General features: G+C 40.4%; 1 protein-coding gene across 7 annotated transcripts in view; it reads right to left on the minus strand.

Annotated features, from left to right (window-relative positions):
- The window catches only part of ZNF521 (zinc finger protein 521), a 229748-nt gene that overhangs the window by 24199 nt on the left and 181880 nt on the right, over positions 1 to 23669 (minus strand). For all 7 annotated transcript variants that reach the window (XM_041477700.1, XM_041477696.1, XM_041477695.1 and 4 more), the window contains 2 exons: positions 4730 to 4861; positions 1940 to 2055 (listed from right to left, as the gene is read on the minus strand). In XM_041477700.1, the coding sequence (XP_041333634.1) occupies positions 1940 to 2055; positions 4730 to 4861 (248 nt within the window). The remainder of the gene's footprint in view (positions 1 to 1939; positions 2056 to 4729; positions 4862 to 23669) is intronic.

Raw genomic sequence — 23669 nt, forward strand, 5'->3', positions numbered from 1 at the left:
AATGGAAACTTCTAAAGGGAGTCCTACTTAGTTTTTCTACTGAGAAGGTGAGATGAACATAGTATGAGGGGATTCTTATGTTCCTATAGGCTACTCTTTCATAACAGGAGCCAGAAAATGCTAAGTGAAGAATCACACTTGGCCAAACACCAAGTTAAGCACCATTATAATGCATTATATTTTATATAAAATAATATCTATTATTATATATTATATTTTCTGTATGCTTAAATGAATTCTCTTTAATTATCAGCTGAACCATACATGTGGATAGGACTTCTATGCTATTGCATTCTGCCCTGCTTTACTTTGTTCATGTTTCTACCCTGCCTCCCCTACAACCATGGAGTGCTGACCCTACCTACCTTCTAATCTGACATGTCCTGTGCCTGGGAGAAGAACGTTAGATACGTATTTAATTTAAAAAGTAAGGAACTGCTCTTGATAGAATAAACATACAGCTACGCTTCAAGCTCCAACACAAACCAAGGAAATGTGAAAGGATAGAGAAGCATAACCTGGAGGACAGTTGCCAAAGATTGCACTGCTTTAGGTGGTAGATAATCTGAGCAGAGCAATGACTTCTAGAATGGGTTTTAAGTGAGAGTGGGCTGGAAATCAATGTAGTTTCAGCAAAAGCAGACCCCGAAGCTCAGTACCTACTGCTCTGCCTCAGTGCTTTGCTGCCCTTTCAGCAGCCTGGGCAGGTAACTGGAGGTAAGAGCAGAAAGACGGTAATTCAAACAAATAAATGCAAATGGCATGATGGCACTGCATTTTTTTTAAACATAATGCATTCCCCACTGAGGTAGGGCTATCCAAGTTAATTAAAATAATAATAAACATAATTAATTAAGTGTATAAGTAAATGAATACCTCTTCCTTATTGCAAGGGTAGATAAGACAGAGGGAGGCTGTCACTAAGAATGCCGAGATGGGGTCTAGTAAGAGCTTTCTGCAGCATGGACCTACCAATACACAGTCATCTAGCCCATGCAGAGCAGACTTTCTCTCTGTAGTGACACCCTTTTGTGCCCTTCACTAGAAAACCAGGTGCTTCAGTTATGCTGAAGTTTCAATGAATGAGGCTTAGATGGAAAGAGCAAAATCTTTTTCTTAGTCTTGGGCAGGAATAAGTTTTGAGTGGAAAAACATGTTTGTTTATTACAACAAAAAAAAATGAAGGCAGTTGCTTGGGAGCCCATCTATTTTGAAATGAAAGTATGGGGTAGACTTGTTCAGAGGTGATTGTACAAATCATAATTACACTCTGTGTAATTATGCATCTTCATAATTCAGTTATCTAATCTTCTTTTCAAAATCCAGTCCTAATTCCATTGTTAAAAGTAATTTTTACCTTGTGTTCCTGTTTCTTTCTTTCTTTCTTTCTTTCTTCTTTCTTTTCTTTCTTTTTCTTTCTCTCTTTCCCTCTTTCTCCTTTTGTTTACCATTAAATAAAAAATTTCATTACAAATCTGACAATAACCCAGAAAAAGACATTCTTTTGACTCTATTTTTACTCCCCACCAAATCAAAAGAGACATTCTCTCTACTTCCCCTCTCTGCCATCACTACACTTCTACGTCAGTGCATAGCTTTTCACATTTAAAGACTAAAGGATACATTTATTTTCCATTTCACTGGTTTACTATGGCTATCAAGCAGAAAAACAGGCTGCTCATTTCTCTCTCCTAGAGAATACCTTGAGCTGCAAGAACCTACAGTGCAAGAATCCTGAATTTCAGCTCTGTACAAGGTGGCTTTCTGCCAGCATCTTTTTGAAGCAACATGGGTTGAATCACCTGCAATTTCTCTTGACCTTCTCTAATTCTCATCCTGATGATAAGCAAGAATCAGAGGAGGTCATGGCAAGTACAACTTTGAACTCAGCGATCAAATACATAATGCTTTTATAACCCCCAGGTAACACATGTGGTACCTGCAGCTCTGTTTGGAAGAAGAACTTCTGTGGACACTGTGTGCAGTCATAGATCTTGTCCTCTTGTCCATGGGCTGAGAAAATATGCTGCTGCAACTTGTTTGCTTGGACAAACACTGAAATATGAGACAAAGAGCAAGCTTTTCATTATTTCATATTGTAAGTGAAGAGATTTAAAAAACAATCTCCCAATAGCATTGAGCAATTCCAGGACATAAAATTAGGCAAGTGCATTCTGATTTCACCTTACACTGTTGCTATAATGTGTACCAATGAATGTCATTTATCTACAAAGTGTGAAGCTTCTTCTAAAACAAATTAATTGAAACAGATCCCTGGTGTAAGGAAAAAAACCCAACAGCTGACCAAGGGAAAAAAAAGAGACCCTGTCAGGACAACCAATTTCAACAATATTTCATCTACAGAGTATCTGAAAATGCCATTTCCTGTTCAGAATTATTTCTTCATGCGTACTGCACTTTGATTGAACACACACAAAACTTATTTCCTGGCAACCAACAGGTTTGAAAAGCACAGATGCCGAAGTCCTGTTTACTCTGTGTGCCTAAAGTTAAAGCTAACAAACAGCTCTGTATTTAAATGTGTTAATGTTAAAAATTATATCCCACAGCTATACTGGGGCAATGTCTATAAATGTGAAACAGAACTGCAGGTAAATTCTCTTTGGATACTTTAAGATCAACTCTGCCTACACACTGAATGCAAGGGTTTCAATAATATAAACATGTTCAATTTTAATGACTACAAAACAAGGCCCTAAGACTGTGTAACAGTTTACCTAGGAGACATACTATTAATAATTAAATTGTATATGCCAGAGGCAGTGTTTGGGTTGGCAGCACTGACTTCTGATGGATGCCTGGTGCACTGTGACCTAAAAAAGTTTGCATCTACAATATTAATCTGTATAGGCAGAGAAAGGATTTATTAAAGATGCTGGCATTTGACTTTGACTCCACTCCTAATCATTAAAATTATTCTAATTGCAAGGCAACAAAAAACATCAGAATATTGCTCTTCTGAGTCATACATTTTAATCACATTTCTCATTACCCTGGAAAAAAAAATATCAGGTTCCATTTTCCATATAAAACTTATATTGGTGATTTTTACTTCTTGTTAATATTCTAGCAAGATGTGCTGAAGTAATTTAATGGCACATTGCTAATAAAGCAACATTGTTTGTGATTAATGCTCGCTGTCTATTTACCCCATCAGCAAAAAGCAAGAAGAATTTTGCACAGATTGGAATCGACTTATCTCCATACTCTTTAACACATTTCACAAGGCTACTGGCTCAGAAATGGAAGGATTAGTTTTATCAGGGATCTTGGTCACATGGAGAACCCTCAGTGGGTACTCTTTACATATGCAAGTTTTTATGTTGCATTTACAGCACCCTAAACTTGGAAACGGAAGATTCATGACATTACACTAAAAAAAGGTCTCACCATAACGTGTAAGCAAAAACAAGGAAAAAAATTGGTAGAATCAGTAGTAAAACTAAAAACTTGAAGGAATGCCTAACTGAAAGAATTATTGAAGACAGACACCTTACAGACGAACTGTTTCTGATGGTACTGCCCATGCTCAGACAAGCTGTGCAGTGAAGAGGAACTATGTATTTTTTTAATTTTATAACCCACAGAAATGTGTGAAACCTGAACACAGAGAGGTAATAATCATCACCAGCCACCGTATCTGAAAGATGAAAAATTCAAATTTAATTTTCCTAAGCACTAGCTTAGGTTTCACTGGGCGTGGAGCTGCCAAACAAAAAGGAGTAGAATGAAGGTATTAAAGGGTCTATTTGCTTATCAATGAAAATCCTTCACTTCCATTAATGGAAAACAGAAACCTTGAATGGCTTCCAGAATTAGCATGCCATTGATGTGTGAATACCCAAAGAGTGTTTTGTCATGTTTGTGATTATCTTTGATTTTCATCTTTTAAAGCAAAATTGGGAATGCAAGCTACATAGTAACACTCATGTTTTAGGTTATCATTTTATGAAATGTTCTATTAGGAAGTCCTTAAAAAAACTCACAACAACTCAGTAGGCATCCTTTTAATGTGTTTTCATTTCCAATAACAGCATTTTTCTGTTCTTCATTATGGCCCAAACACTGCAGTGCTTAGCCCTACTGGGTCAAGTTATTTTCTCACTTGGGTTTTACTACTGAATAACAGCACTGACTCAGGGAGGATTATTCCACACTTGGACTTGTGTCAGGGGAGAGCAGAACTTGACTTGTGGCAAGACAGCATGGTTTGCTTTCTAAAGCATATTACAAGGGTGTTTCTTCCCGCCACAAGCCAACAAACACACGCATGTGGGCTTTCTTACCCCATCAGAGGAGAATGCTGCTGCACAGGCTATGCCTGGGAACTGGGGCCAAATTCTGCTCTGAGTTTTATTGGTTTAGATGAAGCATCCGTAGCTTTAAAGAACAAATTTATGGACAGTTTTAACCTTGGCAGGTTTGAAACATGGAAGTGATACCGTGGAAGGTAACAGACTATCACTTCTGTAATTATAAAAAACTCAAACTTCCGATAGAAGAGCTTGAAATGCACTTCTTACAGATGGATGACCGACCTTCCAAGGAGCTCAGCTTTCTAAACGATTTCTAATCAATGTTATTAATGAGCAAAATGTAATGTTCCCTCCTAAAGCTGACCTAAAGCCAGCACACAACACATTTTTTCAGGGAATTCTGCAAGGTCGAGCTAAGGGCATGACTGGGACAAGCAGTGATGGGCTCCTACCTGTAAAGCACACCGGACATTTGAAGGTGCCCCCCATGCCTTCAAAGCTGTGCTCTATCAGGTGGCACTGAAGTTTGGCAGGAGAGTCGAATGTCTGATTGCAGAGTTTGCATTCATGGTTCAGTCCTTCATCTGCAGGAGAAATCAAAGGAAAACTGAAATTCACCACAGACCTTACAAAAAGAAAGTCCAACACAATCTGTGAACTGGAGCAACTTTTTGTTTTCCTAAGCTCAGGAAACTGGATGCCTCTCACCACCTACAATTGCTGAAGTGTTCTCTTACCCAGAATGTTTCAGAATAGTCAAAGCTTGACGGGGCATTAAAAACACAGATTTTCCACTTATAATTAGCACTATGCAGGAATGCAGAGCATTAGTCTTCAGTAGGAAATGATGACTATGACCTGAAACATAATTTCTTAGCAGAGCCACCCAGTCACGACCAAGTACATTTGCAAAACAGCACGTGAGGAATTTAATGCTGATCACACATCATCCTGTCTACCATGGGTAAGAACTGTGAATGCTTTTTTTGGCACTCTGGCTGAGGTGGAGTTTCTTGTAACCGGTGTGAGAAGGGTGGGTAGTTTATACCCACACATCATTCCTACTCCACATTCCCAGTCCTGTGGGCATACATGAAACCTTTTGCAAGCTGCAGGATTTCAGACCTCTCTTTCTGACAATCCTGGATTTTTTCCCTCTTTATTTGCATTTCTCCCCTGAACAGCCCAGAGCAGTCCCCATGCGCCTTCTGACGCAGCTTTCCCGTCCATGTCCTGCGGCTTTAAAACCCTTCCCGCTCCCCGCCGCTTGTTCCTCTGCTTCCTCCCATTGTCCTCCAAGGCCGGCTGGTGCCTGGCACCAGGTTCCCTTCCTGAGGGTGCTGCAGGATTCATCCACTCCGCCATGAGGGCAGTCAGCGGCTGTCCTACTTAGAAACAGTTGCTAGGTAAGAAGTGGCTTCCAGCCCTGCTGCAGAGGCCGCAATTCCCACAGCGCCGCTTAGAAAAGGTCCTTCTGTATGTCACCGGTGTGCTACACGAGTAGCATTGATCTCGCAGGTAAATACTGTATCTGATTATTAAAAAACAAGCGGGAATGGAGCGCTAGGTGACTGGCGCAGCTCCCTGCCATTTCTCAGTTGGGAAGGAGTGATTTAGGAGAACGCCCTGCCCATGCTGAACATCTAAATGCCTGGCTGGCAAACTCCCGCTGGACACAGCGCTGCCAGCAGTGACGGGCATTCGTCAGTCAGAAGGATGGTGGGAGCACAGACAAGGTTTTGCATCCCACACGAGAATCCTTTCCACTGGTGTAAAGAGAACACGACATGGTGCTCCTGTGGCTGAGTGGGAGCAAATTCCTGCCCCAAATGACCCTTAGTGACTTACAAGAATTGAAAAAAGTGTCAGTGGTAGCCCCCAGCTTTCACTTCTTGTTAGTCCAAAAGCTAAATTTAGCCTTTGTGTAAGTCATGGCATCTCTAGCCACAGGAGGGGAATTAGAGAGTGTGAGCTAAGCCAGGCCATGGTGGCCGTTCTGCAGGTGGAACTACTGAAAGTTACCATTGTGTGGTTTCCATGAAGTGTCAGAAGTCTGCACAATGAAAAGGGGCAGATGAAACCCAACAAAGACAAAGGTTTACACAAAATCACATCTCTCCCATGAAGACACAGCAAACTGCAAACTTCCTTTCCTTTTCTACCCACTCCTTCCTGAAAGCACTGTTCAATGTTCCTGACTACCTCTGTTGAGTCTTTGTAAAGCCTTACAACATAAGGGCCTTATTACCCTTGAAAAATCATGGCTCAGGCCTACTACTTAGGCTAAGTAGAAGGGAACTATAGGAGAGTGACTCAGTTGGAATAGGGGTAGAGAGACGTGAGAGACGTGAGAGACGTGCTGCGTGACTGCCTCATGTCCACATCGTGGTGTACTGTGGTTGGTTCACTTGGGCTTGGTGTGCCTTAAATTTATGTAAACTGGTAACGGGCTAACTGCTTAAAAAGGCCAGGTTTTTGCAATAAAGGGCTCTCCTTTGCACCTGCCTGGGGACGCTGTGTTGCTCTGCATCGTCACATACATGCTTCAGAGCTTTTAGAGGGTGTGAAATGCAAGGGCCCACTCTGAGTGTCGGCTGAAAAATGTTGGTGGTCCTGGCAATGCGCTGCCCACAGACTGTTGCTGCTGAAGTGCCTGTCTCTGTTACCTACATGAGACAGAAGAACTTGACTCTCAGCCTGCCTGACCAGGCACCAATTTATAGCTGGATCCACTGAGGACAGCTGTCAACACAAACTCAGGCAAAGGTTCAGGTCAATCTCAGCTACTTTGACACCATGGCCTCTCTGGAGAGACTGGAATATGGACGCAACAGAGCACAGGCTGCTGAGGTACACGTCCCACCCAGCCACATACGCTGGTATTCAGGTACAATGGCTGATAAAATCCTTTGCAATAGACTTCCAGGGGAAGGTTAAGGGTAGGTGACACTTTCTTGTCTTGTTGGTGGCACCTTTTGTAACTCTTCATTTAAAAAAATGTAAAATATTTATCAAATATATGCTAACTACTTCATTAGCAGGGAAAATTTTAGTGGATTATCAAGAGTTGCCTGGGATTTGGCATTTTCCACCATCACTGATAAACCCTTCCAGTGTGTTCTGCCTTTGCTACTGCTGAGAGAGGACAAGTACAGCCCATGCAAGCACCACCAAGGGGAGCATGAAGGAAAAGAACCTGGCACATTCCAGTCTGTAGATCTAAGAGACAAAGACATATCCTCCAAGGCACGTTGTAAGCTGTGTACTTCCAACAGGCAGCAACCCATAGCTACAGGCAAAGCTGCAGAACAATGTCCTGAAAAGAAGAGGAGGGCTCAACAAATCTTCAAATCTCAACAAATGCCTCTTCTTTCCTGAGCTTGCTAATTACTTATGAGGACTATACAGGCTGACACACAATATTTCTCCTATATGCATATCTTTGCCATGGTCATTATTGAACAGATAGTTCTGGAGATGGTGAAAGTTCCTCACAATGGGCAGTTACAAGTTAGGAAGCCTGTAAGGTGAAGTTTCTTCATCAACCTGTTTGTGCTGATACACACAGTCAAAGCAATTAGGACAAAGGGAGCTCCATCTCAGGATCTGCCACAAGTCAAGGTGAAGATAATCGATGACAATTCTCAAATCACAGAGTTACTGTTGGCAAAGTGTAAATGAACCATGCTAATCATTCTTGAGCATGGGAACACAGAACGGGGAGTTCTTCAAACATTCCAAGGAAGAAAGACTCCCAAAAAAATAAATATTTTTTTATGATGCCACAGAAAAGAGAGAAGGCTCTTTTTTGTCTTTCCATTACCTTAGTTGATGAAGGAAAAAGTAGGAAGAAAGGCATGCAATCCTGATGCCGAAGCAAAACTAATCTTTTACACAGAAATTGTACTTGTTCAAGAAGAACTGAACCCCATTAAATATGACCCCTATTGTATTTCCCATATTACTCAGATCCAAGGTGACTTCCTGGTCGCAAATATCAAAATCACTTTGATTATTCTATGTTGTAAATGTGATTTTCCTAAAGGCTTATAAACAGGGTTTGAAAAATCCCCTCACCCACTCGCCTGGGGCAGATAAAAATCTTCCCCAGGCAAGAGACATCAATTTGTGCAGAATCTAAGTTTCTCTTAAAAATGAAATGCTTTTAGTCTCCAAGTTCTAAAGACCATATTTAAAATAAGACTACATTTGTATAATTAACAGAATAATATTTTTCCTAAGTCCCACTGTTTTCACCCATTTTGTGCACATCACCAGCTTTGTTACATCCTTGGAACAAAGGGGAAGCTTCCAGCCCTTGAATTCAAGAATGTGAGGCCAGCCATGACTGAAATTTAAGGAAGACAGCTAAGGGTACAGAACTGGCAGAAGAGTCAGGAGTGCTGGCTTCCATTCCAAACTCCAACACAGACATGCACTTATCACCTTGGGCATGACAGTGTGGCCTGTGTTTCTCAGACTACCCATCTTTAAGGAAGAGGTGCTAATTTTTAATTTCTACTTTAACAGGCTGACCTAATTACTATCCCTTAAGACTTTTAATACAACCAAGATAGTGGAGCTGGAGAAGAGTCCAGGACTATCTACCTTACCCAGAAGACCCAGAATCACTGCCATCTCCATGAGAAAGGGTTTAAGATTGTATTTCTTGACACACAACTTGCCTGGATCACACAGAACTGTGGAAGGATGAGGGAACAAGGCTTTGTTCCTGTTCTCCGCTCTCCCTGGACAATGTAAAAGCATGGCCAGCCTTTTATCTCCCACTGGCATGAAAGAGCCAGGATGTGGCAAATCTTGCAAAGGTGCCAGATGTGGAAAGAGCATGCAAAAGGCTCTGTTTATGCAGTGGCCCCTGTCTAGCTCTCCATGTTTAGCAAACAATTTGATAGGGTGCTATGGAAGTGCAAAATATGATAGCATTAATAAATAAAGGGCCAGTGAAATGTCACATTTTCAGTTTTCATTTGGGTTAAAACTGAAATGGAATGGAGTGTCAGATACAGTCCAAAGGGCTCTCCTTCCCTGCAGAACAGAGCTGCTGCTCTTTGCTCTTACTCAGGCAGAAAAAAAAAAGTAAAAAAAAATTTAAAAAAAGTGCTGAGCAGCTTTAAAAAATTCAATCAAAATAATCTGCTCTTTGGAAAGGTGGCGGCTGACAGTAATTGGAAAATACTGTCTGACTCATTTATTAAAGTGAGATTCAGAGTCAATTGATTTAATAACCATTAGAATATTCTATTAAGGATATAATAGGTTGGCACAGCCCTATTTTTTATTAAGAGTTATAGGTAAGAAATAAGCAATGCTATGGAATTTTAGACAACTGCTGTATGGATTAGACTAAAAATATGGCTTGCAAAATAGGTATAAAAGCAGCAAGTATCAGGAGGAGGAATAGGAAAGTACATTACAGTGCAAATGAGTTAGCTGAAGGATGAAAAAGAAATGGACCTTTAATATAAAGCCTGTACTTTTCCAAATCTAACAGAAAACTATGCACTGCATTCCCTGGTGTGGTACATCGTAAAACAAGTCAGCACATCCTTCACATCATGGGCCCAACAACGCCATGAGGAAGGCAAGAACAAAGTACCCACTGTACAGCACACAACTGGTGCTTACTGTTGCTCTTACGTGGTTGGGATAGGAACTTGGACGTGGTTAATACCTCGCAAGATGGATGGGAATGGTTTACCCACTGCTCATAGTCAAATGAGTTTGATGCATGCAGAATTTCTGCATAAGTAAATTGCTTTCCATTTGTAATCTTTATTCAGATAGTGGGAAAATGTAAACATGAATCAATTCCAAATAAATGCATTTAATATTCATATATAAATGTTTAATATTTACACAAATATTAAATGTTTCAATGCAGGCAGGTAGATTTTAATTGAGGTGCAGCCCATTACCTCAGCAACTAACTTGACAACCAGCAATAAAAGCAAATATAATCAGTCTTCGTGCTGAGCATTTGGGGATCCTCTTTGCATTGGCTACCCATGTACTGCGGAGTTACTGAGCAACTTGTACAGCAGGCAGGATGCTCCCACTTGCACCTGCCCCAGAGCCAGTGCTCTGGATGATCCAGCCCAGTTTGTGTTACCAACTCTAGACACAACTTGTTCATTTAATGGAAAGCCCTGACATTTCAATATACACTTTAAACAAGTGGAACCCTTTAAGCAGCGTCTAGACTCGTGTTTATGCTTCTTGTTCTTCAATAAAAACAAAACTAGAGCAGCTACAAGCAAATGTTCACTGGCTGACTTACATGCAGCTGCAAAGTCAGTAACCACTGGGGGCCCTCTTATATTGTCTGATCAACACTACAGCCATTACCCAGCACCAATTTGTAACAGTTTATAAGTAACTCTTTCTCTTATTCATCCTCTAGATTGTCCAGAAGGGTCCTTGTGCCTTCTGCTCTGAGTAAATCTACAGGCAAAGGTCCTAGGATGATGATGTGCTCCTGGTAAATCATCACAAGGCTGAGTCCATGCTCAAAATCATCTGCTAAGAAGTCATGTAAAATTTGCCCTCCACACACAACACAGGAATTAAATGGCCAGCAGGCCCTGTAAATTTTTTTTCTTAGGTCTAAAACAGGCCCTGTAAATTTTTTTTTTTTAGGTCTAAAACATGCTCAGCTCCCACATTCAATGTGTTTTCTTTGTAATTTTTTTTGCCAAGCAAACCATGCCCCTAAATCAATTTCTCCTCCTTCATATTGCTTTCACTCTTCCCTGAGCTAATTCTGCAGCACACATTTATAAGCCAGAGATCTGAGGAGTAAGGAAGCAATGCCATGGATGACAGCTAACCCCTTGGCTACAACATCTCACATGGAAAACAGGGGAAAACACTATACAACACTGTAATTTCCAGAGTGTACAGCCGTCCATGCTTCCTAGAGTATAGTGCTGTGCCTACCTGCATCTTTTAAATTCTACTGGTCACACACCTACACAACCATCAGCCTCCCTGTGCCACTTCAGACAACCTCATTCCTCCTCAAAATTTGGTCTTAGGGTCTACTGTGGCAAGTATGTGCATGACATGTACCTTCACATGCTAAAGAACAAATAACAGCTCTTCCAAGCCTGGAAGCTGAAATGGAGCAGTACCTGAAATCTCCAGCACCCCGTTCATAATTTCTCCCTGATGGTACTAATGCTTCTGCCATTTTCAATTCCTCAAACATTATCAGAACCCCTCAAATGAGAAACATGATCCACCACAGTGTTAATTTTGGAAGCTGACATGAAAAGCATGGAAATATAGTGATAAAGGAGGAGACAGTAAAGGCAAATCATACAGGTGGCTCTTTCAGCAGGAAGAAGTATACAGCTAGAATTTACAGCCATGAGAAGAGGACAACCTGCCATAGAAAAAACAGTTTTTGCTTAAGTCCTAACTATGGTTCAGTCCTGGTGAGACAGGATGGAGGACTGGATGGAAAAACAGAAGTACACCTGTGTTTCTCCTGGACTGTCCAGGGCAAGTTACCACATGTTAGGAAACAGGAGAGCAGAGGAAGGAAATATCTCCTTCCTCACTCACCCTCTAGGCACAGTTATCCTTCACACCTTCCCTCTTGTGCCACATAATACTGCCCATGTAGATGCCTGCATGCTGGTCTGTGTTTGTCCTTAATACCACTTTTAACCAAAATCATGATGTTAGCTGAATAAACTCAAAACATCAGGCTGCACCCCAAGCAATGTCTTTCCCCTTGCTTTTTTTTCAGTTCAGAATGATTTTTAGGCAAGACTTTGCCCATGCTAAGGAAGGTTGGTAGACAAGATCCTTGCAACCATCCTAAACTCTTGAGTCACACTGCCTTGAAGGATACTGGTCTTCAGCATCAGGAAGAGGAAGGGAGCTGCACTGTGCTGCTGAGGCCAGGCCACACTGATTCCCAGCAGCACTGGGTAGGAAGCTTTATTCAACAAGCAGGAAATAAATCCTACAGCCTTCTGCAGTGTACTGCTAAAGCTACAGCAAAGGGTGCTGATCGATGGAGTGACAAAGAGCTGGGATCCACCTCCTCAATTAAAGCAAAAGTTCATCTCTCCAGGGACAGATTTTGAAATTAGATCTGCTTAAGGGAAAGCCAGTCTACTGCATCTTTCATTCCACTGTATTTTTGTCTGAAGCAAGGGATGCATTTCACTTCACCAACTGTTCACTTTTTTGCTTGGTTGCACTCACTTTGGCTGCTTGTAAGTGAACTCTTCTTACCACATGTGCCTTGTATGTTCTATTAAAGCCACAAATTGTCTGGCTTCACTGAGGCTGGATGAAAATAAAAGAAGGGCAACTGGCAGGGTCTATTTCTTAATAAGTGTCATGTATTCAGAACAAGTAAGAATGATTTAAATACAGCAAGTCCCCTCTCCATCAAACAACAGCATTTTCTGCACAACTGGCTACCAGGAGAGAGTTCAGGAATTCTGCAAGTGTTATTCACCAGCTGATGGGACATGCATAATTTGCTACTCCCTATCTGTAACTGCACCAGAAAAAGGTATTAAAATTCATTCAGAAAAAAAGTCTGTGTTGCATCACATAGCTACACACATTACAAGGTTACACTCCATCATTGCAATAAAATCCCATGTGATGGAGCTTATTTTGGAAACAATTTTGCTATGGGATATAAAAAGAAATTTAAACCAGTAGGAATAAGCTGAGTGGTATGAGTTATTTGTAGACAGATGATCCAGCTCAATATTTACCTTTTCAAATAGCTCTTAGTGAGCACTGATTAAAAACTTGGTGACTGATCCTCCAAATGCTGGCATAATTGGCTCAGGAGAGCAGGCCTTCCATCCTTCTAGGCTCCTGCCTAGGCTTTTTGTGGGACAAAATTCTGCTGAGGTGCAAGGTTAAGCCCTCCATCCTCTCCATACACTGTGAGATACAGATTATTATCTGAATTTTACATATAAAGAAACCATACCCCAAATCTGCATCCCAAATAGAGAATGAAAACACTCTTACTAAATTAATGGTGGAAGAATCAGACCCTGCTTCATCTGCTAACCATTATGAATGGAGTATTGGAATTAAGGTTGGAATTGAGTTTTTCTCTGCTCTCTTCTGTGAGTTAAGAGTCTATTTCCAGAAAAAAAGCTCTTGGACAAAATCTTCTTTAGTAAAGTCAAATTGCAATTTGAATGGCTCAGAGGTTGCCTGAGCTAAGTAGATATTAATGATTTAATCAAACTGTAGGGGGAAAAAAATAATAAAAGTGTCACATTTGTATTCAGAAGAACTAAGCACAGTAAAAACATAAGTAAAACCTTTTTGCTTTTTTTTATTAATTCAGTTAAAAAAATTTATTTAATTTCAGTATTTTGCTCACTGTGTAGGCTACAGTTTTGTTTTCTTGTTCTTGCTTTCTGGTTGGAGAAATAGATTTCTCTGTTATTTGTTGCTACATGCCTACTAGTAAAGCCTACTCATCTGGGTCTTCTGGAAGACACTGGTCAAAGTACAGGTATATCTACTTTTAAGTTTTGCACAAAGAAAACATGAATTTTTAAGGTAGAGGAGGATATTTCATGTTGCGTAAACTAAATACAAGCTGTTCTAAATTTAGTGGTACTGAGAAAACATCTCACATGAAGACAATCAAAGTGTCAATATTAATTCTACACTACAGTGGACCAGCAGCAGAAATTATGTTTCATACACAAGTCTCATCAGGTATTTCTTTTGTTCTGAATATACAAAAAGGGTCAGAACTGCCTTCTTTCTTTTAGCATGAAGCTATTAGATGTCTGGAAGATAAAGTCTCTAAATGCTGAAATGCTGTTTACCTACAAAGAATTTCCTGCTTATTCTTAAAAGATAGGAAAGAAAAAAGAAAAATGGAAAAAAATAGTAGGATTGGGCTTTCCTGTTATATTGGATATTTGACTCAAGAGCATGAAGAAATAGCAGTCCTTTTCATATTTCCTAATACATCAGATAGCATTGATATTTTATTTTCAAAATCTTAATGCTATTATATCAGTCAAATATTATTTGGCATCTTTTTACATAGGTGAGGGACACTGGGGAATGAGCAGCAATTGCTGTGATTTTGATCCAGTTCTTCAACTCATTTAGGTATGTATCAACTTTCTGCTTTCTTTCCCCTTTACCTCCATTTCCTCATCCCCAGCCCTCAGAAAAACCAAGGAGGAAGAAGAGGTTCAGGCTATGAAGGCCCTCAGGTCCATGCTGATAACTGGGCATTTAATTAGATTATTTTCATGTGAGCTAACTGCTTTGCCTGTTAGGGGAGATCTCCTTGTACAGCAATGTATTAAAATGATAAAGCTCAATTTAATATAAAGAATTATTTATACTGCTCATCTGATTTAGTTTACTCTTTTATTTAGGAAAGCACGAGAACGCTCAATTTTAATTTGAGCTAACCTTTCCCTATAGTTCTCTTTGATTCTTCTATAAAGCAAGCAAGCAGCTTTGGGCCCACATATCAAAAAAGGACCAGACTTAATTCGAAACCTGCTCCACTCTCCTTCCTGCTTTCTCTGCTGGTACTAAGAATTCACACTGAGCTGAACAAACAGCTTTTGGAATTTTTATATTGAAAATTCTTCATTTGTGGATAAGAGAATAATGAGGGCCAATTAGTTATTCTTTCTCTACCAGTTACATGTTTGGGGGTTGGCTTTATTTTCCCAAATTCTAAACGCCTCTGTTAACAGATTTATTCCAACCCTTGATCAAACCTAATTCCTCACTGAAGCAAAGACTCCATTTCCCACCACGCTAGCAATTGAGGAGTGGTGCCTAAGAACACAGCTGCTCCTCCAGTGAACTTTGATGTGACAGAATGGCAAAGTTCTGAACTTCAAATAATAAGGGAAAAATAGGAAAGACATCAGAGTAGAAGAAACAGAGAAGAGTTGGCTAAAAATAGACGTATCAGACAGGCAAAGATTGGTTGGGGAAGGAGAACAAATGTAGCGGCAACAATAAACAAAAAAAGGAGGTAGACTGAAAAGGCGAATGGAGCTGAAGAAGTGGCGAGCAGAAGCAGGACAAAGGTATGAAACCTGTGTGAAAAGGTACAGTAAAGTCTCAATTTAACCTTCACTTGAATTTCACTGAAGAAATGCAGAGTAGCATACACTTCCAGGCAGAGCTTGTGTAATTTAGTGCAGCTTCTGTGGCAATAATGATAGATGTATTTTTACATCCAAATGTCTCAAGCCAACAAAGTTACCAGTATATCATTAATAACAACAAGCAATTAAAAAGAACAGCAGGTTACAAATATCAAGCATCAAACTTGGGGAAAAAAGACAGGACCATTACGAGAAAAATAAAAGTATAGGCTGTCAGGTCAGTGTATAGCCTCTCCAGATAAAAGTTATAGAGCTGGAGAAAAATGTGGCCTGACATTAAATGACTATGAGGTGATTAACATCAGCGAGAAACCAAAAAACACTTGTAAAGCTCTGAGGAAATCTGAAATGTGGTATGAAAACCATGTCTGTAACAGCAAGAGATAGGTGGCTGACCACTGTAAGACATTAGCCTTTTACTAAGACATACTCTAATAAATAACTGACAAGACTGCATTTTCTGGCTGAAATATTCTCCAAAAGGCCCACTGAGTTTTCATTGTATGTGTCAGCTCATTCAAACAAGAAGAGGTAGGAAAAAAACAGAGGAACTCAGGAAGAAAAGGAGGAAAACCCAGTCCAACCCCACATGTAATACTGCATGTACGTGCACAAGGTGCCTAGCAGTCCCTGAAACAAAATTCATTTAAGCCATGTGATGCAGAATGGGTAGAATGGGTTAAAAACCATGAGATTTAACTCAGTGTATGGCTGGAAGTCTGCACTGAGCAGTGCCTCCTCAGAGGGTTTCTCTGTAACAGGGAAAGTGAGAATTTCAATTTTTTTTAAAATGAAGACTGAGATTTTGATGCAGCACTGCCATTTCAGGAGCTCAGGTTGAAAAAGAAGTACTGAATATTGTGAGACTTGTGATCAAATTGTGAAACTGTGAAACCTAATTTACCCAAATGAAATGGGGGACACAAAATTAATTCAGATAAATGAGGATTTTGAATAAGCAAGGGACTATTTAGTGCTTTTAACACACATCCTGGGACATAACCTCATTACAGATCAGGAGTGTTGTGCTGTGAGTTTGTGTCAGAGTGGAAGTGTCACTGACACAACAAATAAAACCAAAAATATCCTACTCCCTGATCGCTTATTTTGTGTTTCCATACACACGCTACACGAGCCTGAAGAATAATTAACACTGCTGAGAAGAAGCAGCAACAGTGGATGAGTCTCACTACAGCAGACCTCTCATCATAGCAGAAATACAAATGTACTAGTTATCGTAACTGTGTTATGTTAAGTAGACCTTTGCCCCACATTATTGTAAGTTAGAGGAGGGAAAAGGGAAAAGGAAGATGATATCAGCATTCTTGATGATATTTTATTTATCTGCACATACTGTTGACACAGTTGAAGAATAAGCAGAAGAATGGAAGGAGACACACAAAACACTTGCAGACACAGATTTTTTTTTTTCTTCATTTCGTCAGGAACAAAAAAGCCAGTGAAGACAGCCATCTCTTTTACAGAGCAATCTGAGGCATTAAAGCCCACAAAAAAAGAAAAAAAAAATTGAAAGTGTTTCTGCCACTATCTTGTAAAGATGCTTATAAAGCTTATAAAGATGCTGTGGACATTTTTTGTTGTGGGTAAGTTTTTAATTTCTTAACTTTATAAAACCATTTGACCAAGACTGGAGCACGCTCATTTAAGCTGTCGTTTCAATATTGCATACCTTGACTTTTTGTAATAAAGGCCAGCTCCAAAGGATGTGGTTTTTTTTGCATTGTAATGATATTTTCCAATCTCATAATGATATTAAGAAATAAAAGCATTTCTTAACATAATGATACTAGATATGCATTTAACTTGCCTTTTTTTTTTTAATTTTTTTTTTTAATTTAAAGCTGGAGGGCCATAATTTGGAAACCCTGATGCTGTTTAAAGCAAAGCATCTTCATCAGAAACCTCACAGGCAGCAAGTTTCTCTACTTACTCGGCATGTTATGCTTACTTGTCAGTCTTTCTCCAAACAAAGTGTGGAAAACAAGCAGATGAGATGCAAAGATGTAAAGCAGATAGAATATATCCCCCAGCCTCTTCAATTGCTTCCTTCACCTCACTCAAGAAGCAATTTTAAATGTATTAAACCTGGAGGTGAGCAGAGGGATTTAACACTAGGCAGGATTTGAACAACAGAAAATAAGGTCAAGGAGGAGTATTACCCCTCTAGTCGTATTTGGAAAAACAGGGGCATTTTAGAAGTAAGAAAAACAACAGGGCAAACTCACTTGCTGTGCTCTGCATCACTCTGACCAGCAAGAGTCCACTGTCAGATTTTGCAATGCATTTTGCCAGGCGAAGCATGCAGATTTGGATCCTGTGACACTTTCACAAATAAACAACATGTTTTGTTGATGTTCATTTCTGTTTGACTGCTGGACTTGATAAATGACATGGCAGCAGAGAAGACTAAAAATTGCTGTGTTAAATCCTTGAAAATTATACAGCAGAAAAGGTGGGCAGCCTCTGTAGGTCAGCTGGGCACCAGAAGCCAAAGATCAGAACTGGAAATAATAGTTGACGAGGAATACCCGCAGAGCAGCAAGGAAACTGAGGTGGGGCAACTGAACTGAAAGCCCTATTTGCAAGCCATCTACCCACACCCGTATCTTTCCAACATTTTATCTGTGTGACTGACACACCCTTTCTCTACCCCCACCCCAAAAAGATTAAAAGACAACAAGCTGGGTATGAGGAGAAAAAAAAAAAAACACTTGAAATTGAGTTATTGCAAGCAGAAAGTTGGCTGATATACCAAAATACCAGCATTTCTCAGAAAATAAACCACACTGAAGGTCTCGGTAAAAAAGTGACAACAGCAGGGAAAGTCCAAATTAAAGTACTTTCTTTGCCCTTAATTCACTCTGTCGGTAAGATATTACCTCATGTATAGTGGATTGTCTTTGAATGATACATTCTGTGCCCTTTGTGCCTGAATCAAAACCCTGTCACATCGTGGTAAATCAAATATGCCTGCCAAACAACAGGTATCACCATTAATTCCATGAGAGGCTCTCGTGAAAGAAGTGCAACGTTGCATGGCCAAAGTTTCAGTGGTATCTCTTCCCAGCAGTGCAAAACAAATCAGTGTTGGAAGAGAAGAGTTTGCCTACAATCCTGAACATGTGTTTGCCTTTGTGTTAGAGAAACAGCAGGGAGCTAGCTAACACTGCTAAGAACTCTGCAATGGTTTCAAGCATGGGGAAAATATATTATGATGCAACTCTTATAGGGTTAATGCAACAAGAAACAAATGTCCCTCCTTAGATCATTTTACCTGTGATAATAAGAAGAGTGCATATGGAGGGTTGACTGATTTCAGCCAGATGAATACCAATAGAGCACACAGCCTTCCATGTAAGAGGCATGTTTTGCAGTGTATTTTTTAAGGTGCCAGATGAATGATACATGCAAAAGCAGCTTGATTTCTCAAACCTAGTGACTGCCATTGGAAACTGGGTGTCCATCTGCATGGACACTCCTTACAAAAGGATAATCCAGCTCTCTTCAGTGGCACTGCAGAGGCATAGCCCTTCTTGCACCTCTGCTCCCTGCCTATGCATGTCATTCCCCCAAGCCCCCTCACTGCTTTCACCCAAATATAAATAAAAAGGAAAATCTGCTTCATTACATTTGCTAGCATTAATTGATGTTTAAAAAAGTCTGTTAAAAATAAAGCCCAGCAGTGACATTTTTCTTTGCTAAAGCACGATAGCAGCACATTACAAACATTACAAAAAGGTCCCCTGATAGGATTGTGAAGTTCCACTCTGGCAGTAAAAAGCATCTACTGTATATTCCCTGATTTTTTTTAATTTTGTTTTATTTATTTATTTATTTATTTATGCATTATAGGTCACAAAAGCAGAAAAAACTCCCTGTCTCAGCAGCAGGGCTGCAATATTGAATGAGGGAACTGGATGGACACAGTGTATTTTTAGCATTTGTTTTACCCCGGTCAAATAAGTGTTCCTATTTACTGGTGGCAATGACGCTCACAGCTATTCAATCCCAGCTTGACATTTTCCCTATGGCTGCACCTCTCTTGCTTTTGCATGAGTTGGGTGGTTCTGGAGGATGCAACACTTTATGCCCAGAGGTCCTTATGACATTTTAGAACAATGCATTAATCAGGCTGCTGGTCTCCTGAGGTACAACCAGAGCAGCAGAAAAACTAAGGAACCACAGAACCCAGCCCACTCACCCATTCTCCAAGAAATCTCTCCCTGTGCCAGCTGACATACTGGTTTCTGGGAAAACAGTCTCAAGCCAAGTAAAAGACTGCATTGCTTTCAGGGAAGGTGAGCACAGATGCTAAATTAGGCCTGGCAGGGTTGCAAAAGTGGGGAGAAATAGAAACAAAGGGGTCAATTGTTTTCATGTGTCTGGTGTTGCCTACCAGGATAAATATAGCCTCTCTTCTCTTGCCTCTCTCTGTACTCAGGGCTTTGTAAAATGGCCTGAGAATCTGCAGAATCAGGCCCTTAATCCTGCTGCTTGCATAAGCTTTGCAAAAACCTTAATGTCAAGTCCTTTGAATCTTCTTAAAAATGTACTTTTCTAGACCATCTGAAGATGTCTGAGAGCAAAGGAGATGTGGGCAACTAAGCAATTCTCTGGTTGTAACCTGTCTGAATTTGAAGAAATGAGAGCAGCAGAATATACTGTCACCTGGCTTTTACCCATTCCCCACAGCGCACACTACATTCCAGGCGGGTGGCCCTAGCCCAGAGAACCTCACTGTGTGAGGACAAGCTGCCAGAAAAGAATGTGACTGGGAATACTGAATAAGGCACACATATTTGTGCCCTTTTTTTTTTGAAACAAATAGTCACTCCAGGCAAGCATGGCAGAACTTAGATGTTGAAGAGGACACAAAGCTGGACAAGATAGAGCTGTGCAGGGGTCCTGACAGCATTTCTTCAAAGCACAAGAGCCCTGTGACAAAAGATAATGGGACATTGGCTCTGACTCCAGAAATAGGTGTTCAAAGCTGTGAGCCTTTAGAAGAGCACAGAGGTAGGGATAAAGGAATCTCAACAAGGGAGCATAAGCAGGGTTAGATAGAAATCTTTGATCACAGGATGTTTATACTTGATAAAGGGGTAAAAGTAACACAAATAAATATAAGTAAACCACATTAAATCAGTATCCAAAACAAGGTTGGTGGCTGCAGTTGTCTAGTCCGAGGAAAAATAGCATGGTTAAAGTCAAATGTAACTTGGCTTCTGATAAGAGTACTGGCTGTAGAGGTGGAAAGAAATGGAGAGATCTTTGAGATGATGAGAAGGAAAAAGCAGTGGGATTTAGAGACGGGAATGGGTGGATTAACGGAGCAAAAAGGAGCCAAAAATAACAGGGTAGGAATATTGAGAGAGAACATTACTGACAGGTGTCTGCTAGTTATAATTATATATCTCTTCTAATGCCAGTGTTATATTAGACTCTATCTTAACACGGATATTACTTCTGTCTTTGAAGTTCCTAATCAAAAGAGAAGAAGAAATACTTTCTGCCTTTTACAGGACTTAACAATCAAGCAATGAATGAAGTATGCTTCAGAGAGAGAAGCTATAAAAACAGCAATATGGATACCTGTGTATTAATAAAAGATACATGCATATGCATTTCAAATTGCATACAGAAATGATGCTTGAACCGCTACTTAAGCAGGATTGCTCCTGAAACCACAGCCGGAGCAAGGCTTTAATATCAACTTGAATGAGGAGGAGTAGGCATTTTTCCCCTGATCCAAGCCTAATGGGGCTGCACGGGAGAAGAAGAGGTGATTTTATGTGAAGCTGGTGGATACTTTTTTTTGTAGGAGACTGCAGTCAGCTTGATTGTTGTGTTTTACCAGCAAAATAACTGCAGCTGCAACCAGCTACAATTAGGTACTTAGTAATGTGTTAACAGGTAGCTATGAACACAAAAATGAATTCCAGTCAAGGCAAGCTGAACTTTGATCCTCAACCTATCTTTTACAAAGCAGCACCAAGGGACTATGTTTTTTTCTTAGCAGCTTTCACACTGATGCAATCACAACAATTAGTGCTTTTGAGACATGCTGGTGGGATTGACAGCTGGCTGATGACACAGCACAGCCTGGAGACTGCCATTAGATCATCACTATTGACAGGTTATCTGCTCACTCCTCACTAGTGAAAAGTTATTTTGTCTTTTGCAACTTACTTTATTTTTTTTTAAATGAAAATACAATTTTGCTTTGTTCACACCTAAACTGATAACACAACTGCGCCCAAAAATGTGTTTCACAAGGGGCAATCCCAATGTTTTACTGCCATCATTACAGACGCCCTGCAGATATTTTAAAGGCAGATTTTCTCACTACCATATGGAAAAAAATTCTGGAAGAGAATTTTCATTAATTCTTTCAACTGCTTTGTAAGCTGTGAAAAAGTGAGTGTGTGCATAGATACACACAGATGTGTATTTTTCACAAATCTAAGCTAAGTTGCAGGGAGCTCTGGTAAAGACCAACTCTTGTAGAGAGAGAGCATCCCAGCTGAACAGGAGATGAACACAAGTTACTCAGGATTAAAAATAAGCAAACCATTCAGCAAATACTTGCTTCCCCCAGATTTGTGTTTCCCAGTTGATTGATTGTGTCCAAAAATGTACATGGATGGTCTCTCCCAGGTTCTATTTTTCCATTTTTTCTACACAATCTGGAATGTTTAGGAAGAGCTGAATCTCAGCACATGATTTTTTCTCTGTCTGGGAAGATTGTACAGATTATTTTCTTCCACTCAACTGCATTTTCACAAAGTCAGACTCAGTACAGCTGTCTTTGAGCTCTCTCTCCTTCTGTGACAAGAACAAACAGGGAAGACTGACACTCTGTGTGACACTACTGTGGCCATGTGACTGCTGCATAATGGGGTACTCTGAAGAGACAGGGCTTCATACGTACTCTGAGCTTCCTGGCTTTATCAGTAACATAAACAACAGCATTCTAAATATATATAATTTAGTTACTTATCACTTTGAGTTAGGTGTGGGGAATAAAAAACCTCTGCTGTCCCGGATGCCCCAAGGACTGTCCCTCTACTGCCACCTGCTACAAGTCCCAGCCAGTGCTGAGCAACCTGGTTGAGCCCAGGTGACCCCATCACTCTTCCCCATGCCTCACTTCACAGCACAGGGGGAAAAAAAATTCCAAACTGCCTGGCTGACATGCTTTGAGCTCACCTGCAGTAAGACTTGGGATATGAAGTCACTGTTAGCAGACCAGCATGAAGTGATGTACCTAGTGTTATTTCCTTTGCAAAGTGAGCACTCAGAGTGTCTTTGCAAGCATTTGGGGCGGGGGTTGCTTTCTGCACACCTCTGTACTATCGTTGTGTGTTATTGTGGTGCTGGTACTGGACTCCACACACAAGTGCAGTAAATTCCCTGAGTGCTGGTTTGGCTTCCTCTACCAATACAATAAAGGAAGCCAAACCAAGGGCTTCTTCCTGTATGCTCCACAATGCCTCATGATCGCACTGAGCTCCCAGTGGATACCCACCATTTCACACATGGCTCTGACACCCTGCTGAACAAGGAGGCCCTCACAGCAGACTTCTGACTGACCTTCTTGCTTTTCAGGACCTTAGAACAGGGCTACCTGTGACAGAATAGCTATCAAAACACTAAAAAGACAAAAGCCTAAAGCAGCAAAATGCTAAATCAAAACAGGCCATGGGCACTGGCCTCTGCTATCAGTTATGGATATGAGGCACTGTTTCATGATAATGCCTTGAGTAAAATCCTTTCAGTACAGTGAGATACGTCTTCAGTGGGGAGTGGGCAGGGAGCTAGAAAATGGCTAATGACTTTCAAAAGTATTGAAACAAAAAAATATCTATCTATCTATCTATCTATCCATCCATCTGGATGAAGAAAAGTCTAATGCTTTATAATTTGGAGAAAACATCTCATGGAAGACACTAGACAGTAGCTAGGGGCCTCTGACTGACGGCTCTTGGGTCTTCTCTGTACCTTTGATCTGCATTATGAAATGTTAATGTCCACCACGTCAGGACTTTCTCTATGCTCAGTCCTGCCCATTGCAACTTCCATTCATATTATCCATTTATATTTAAATGCTGAATTGGAGCTCATACCCAGAAGCGCTGACATTTTTTAACAGGAGCAGCTAAACTAGGATAAACTGCTAAATATAATTTATTGATGATAA

This window comes from Pyrgilauda ruficollis, unplaced genomic scaffold (assembly GCF_017590135.1).
Source record: "Pyrgilauda ruficollis isolate IOZ18807 unplaced genomic scaffold, ASM1759013v1 scaffold41, whole genome shotgun sequence".
Classification (NCBI taxonomy): domain Eukaryota; kingdom Metazoa; phylum Chordata; class Aves; order Passeriformes; family Passeridae; genus Pyrgilauda; species Pyrgilauda ruficollis.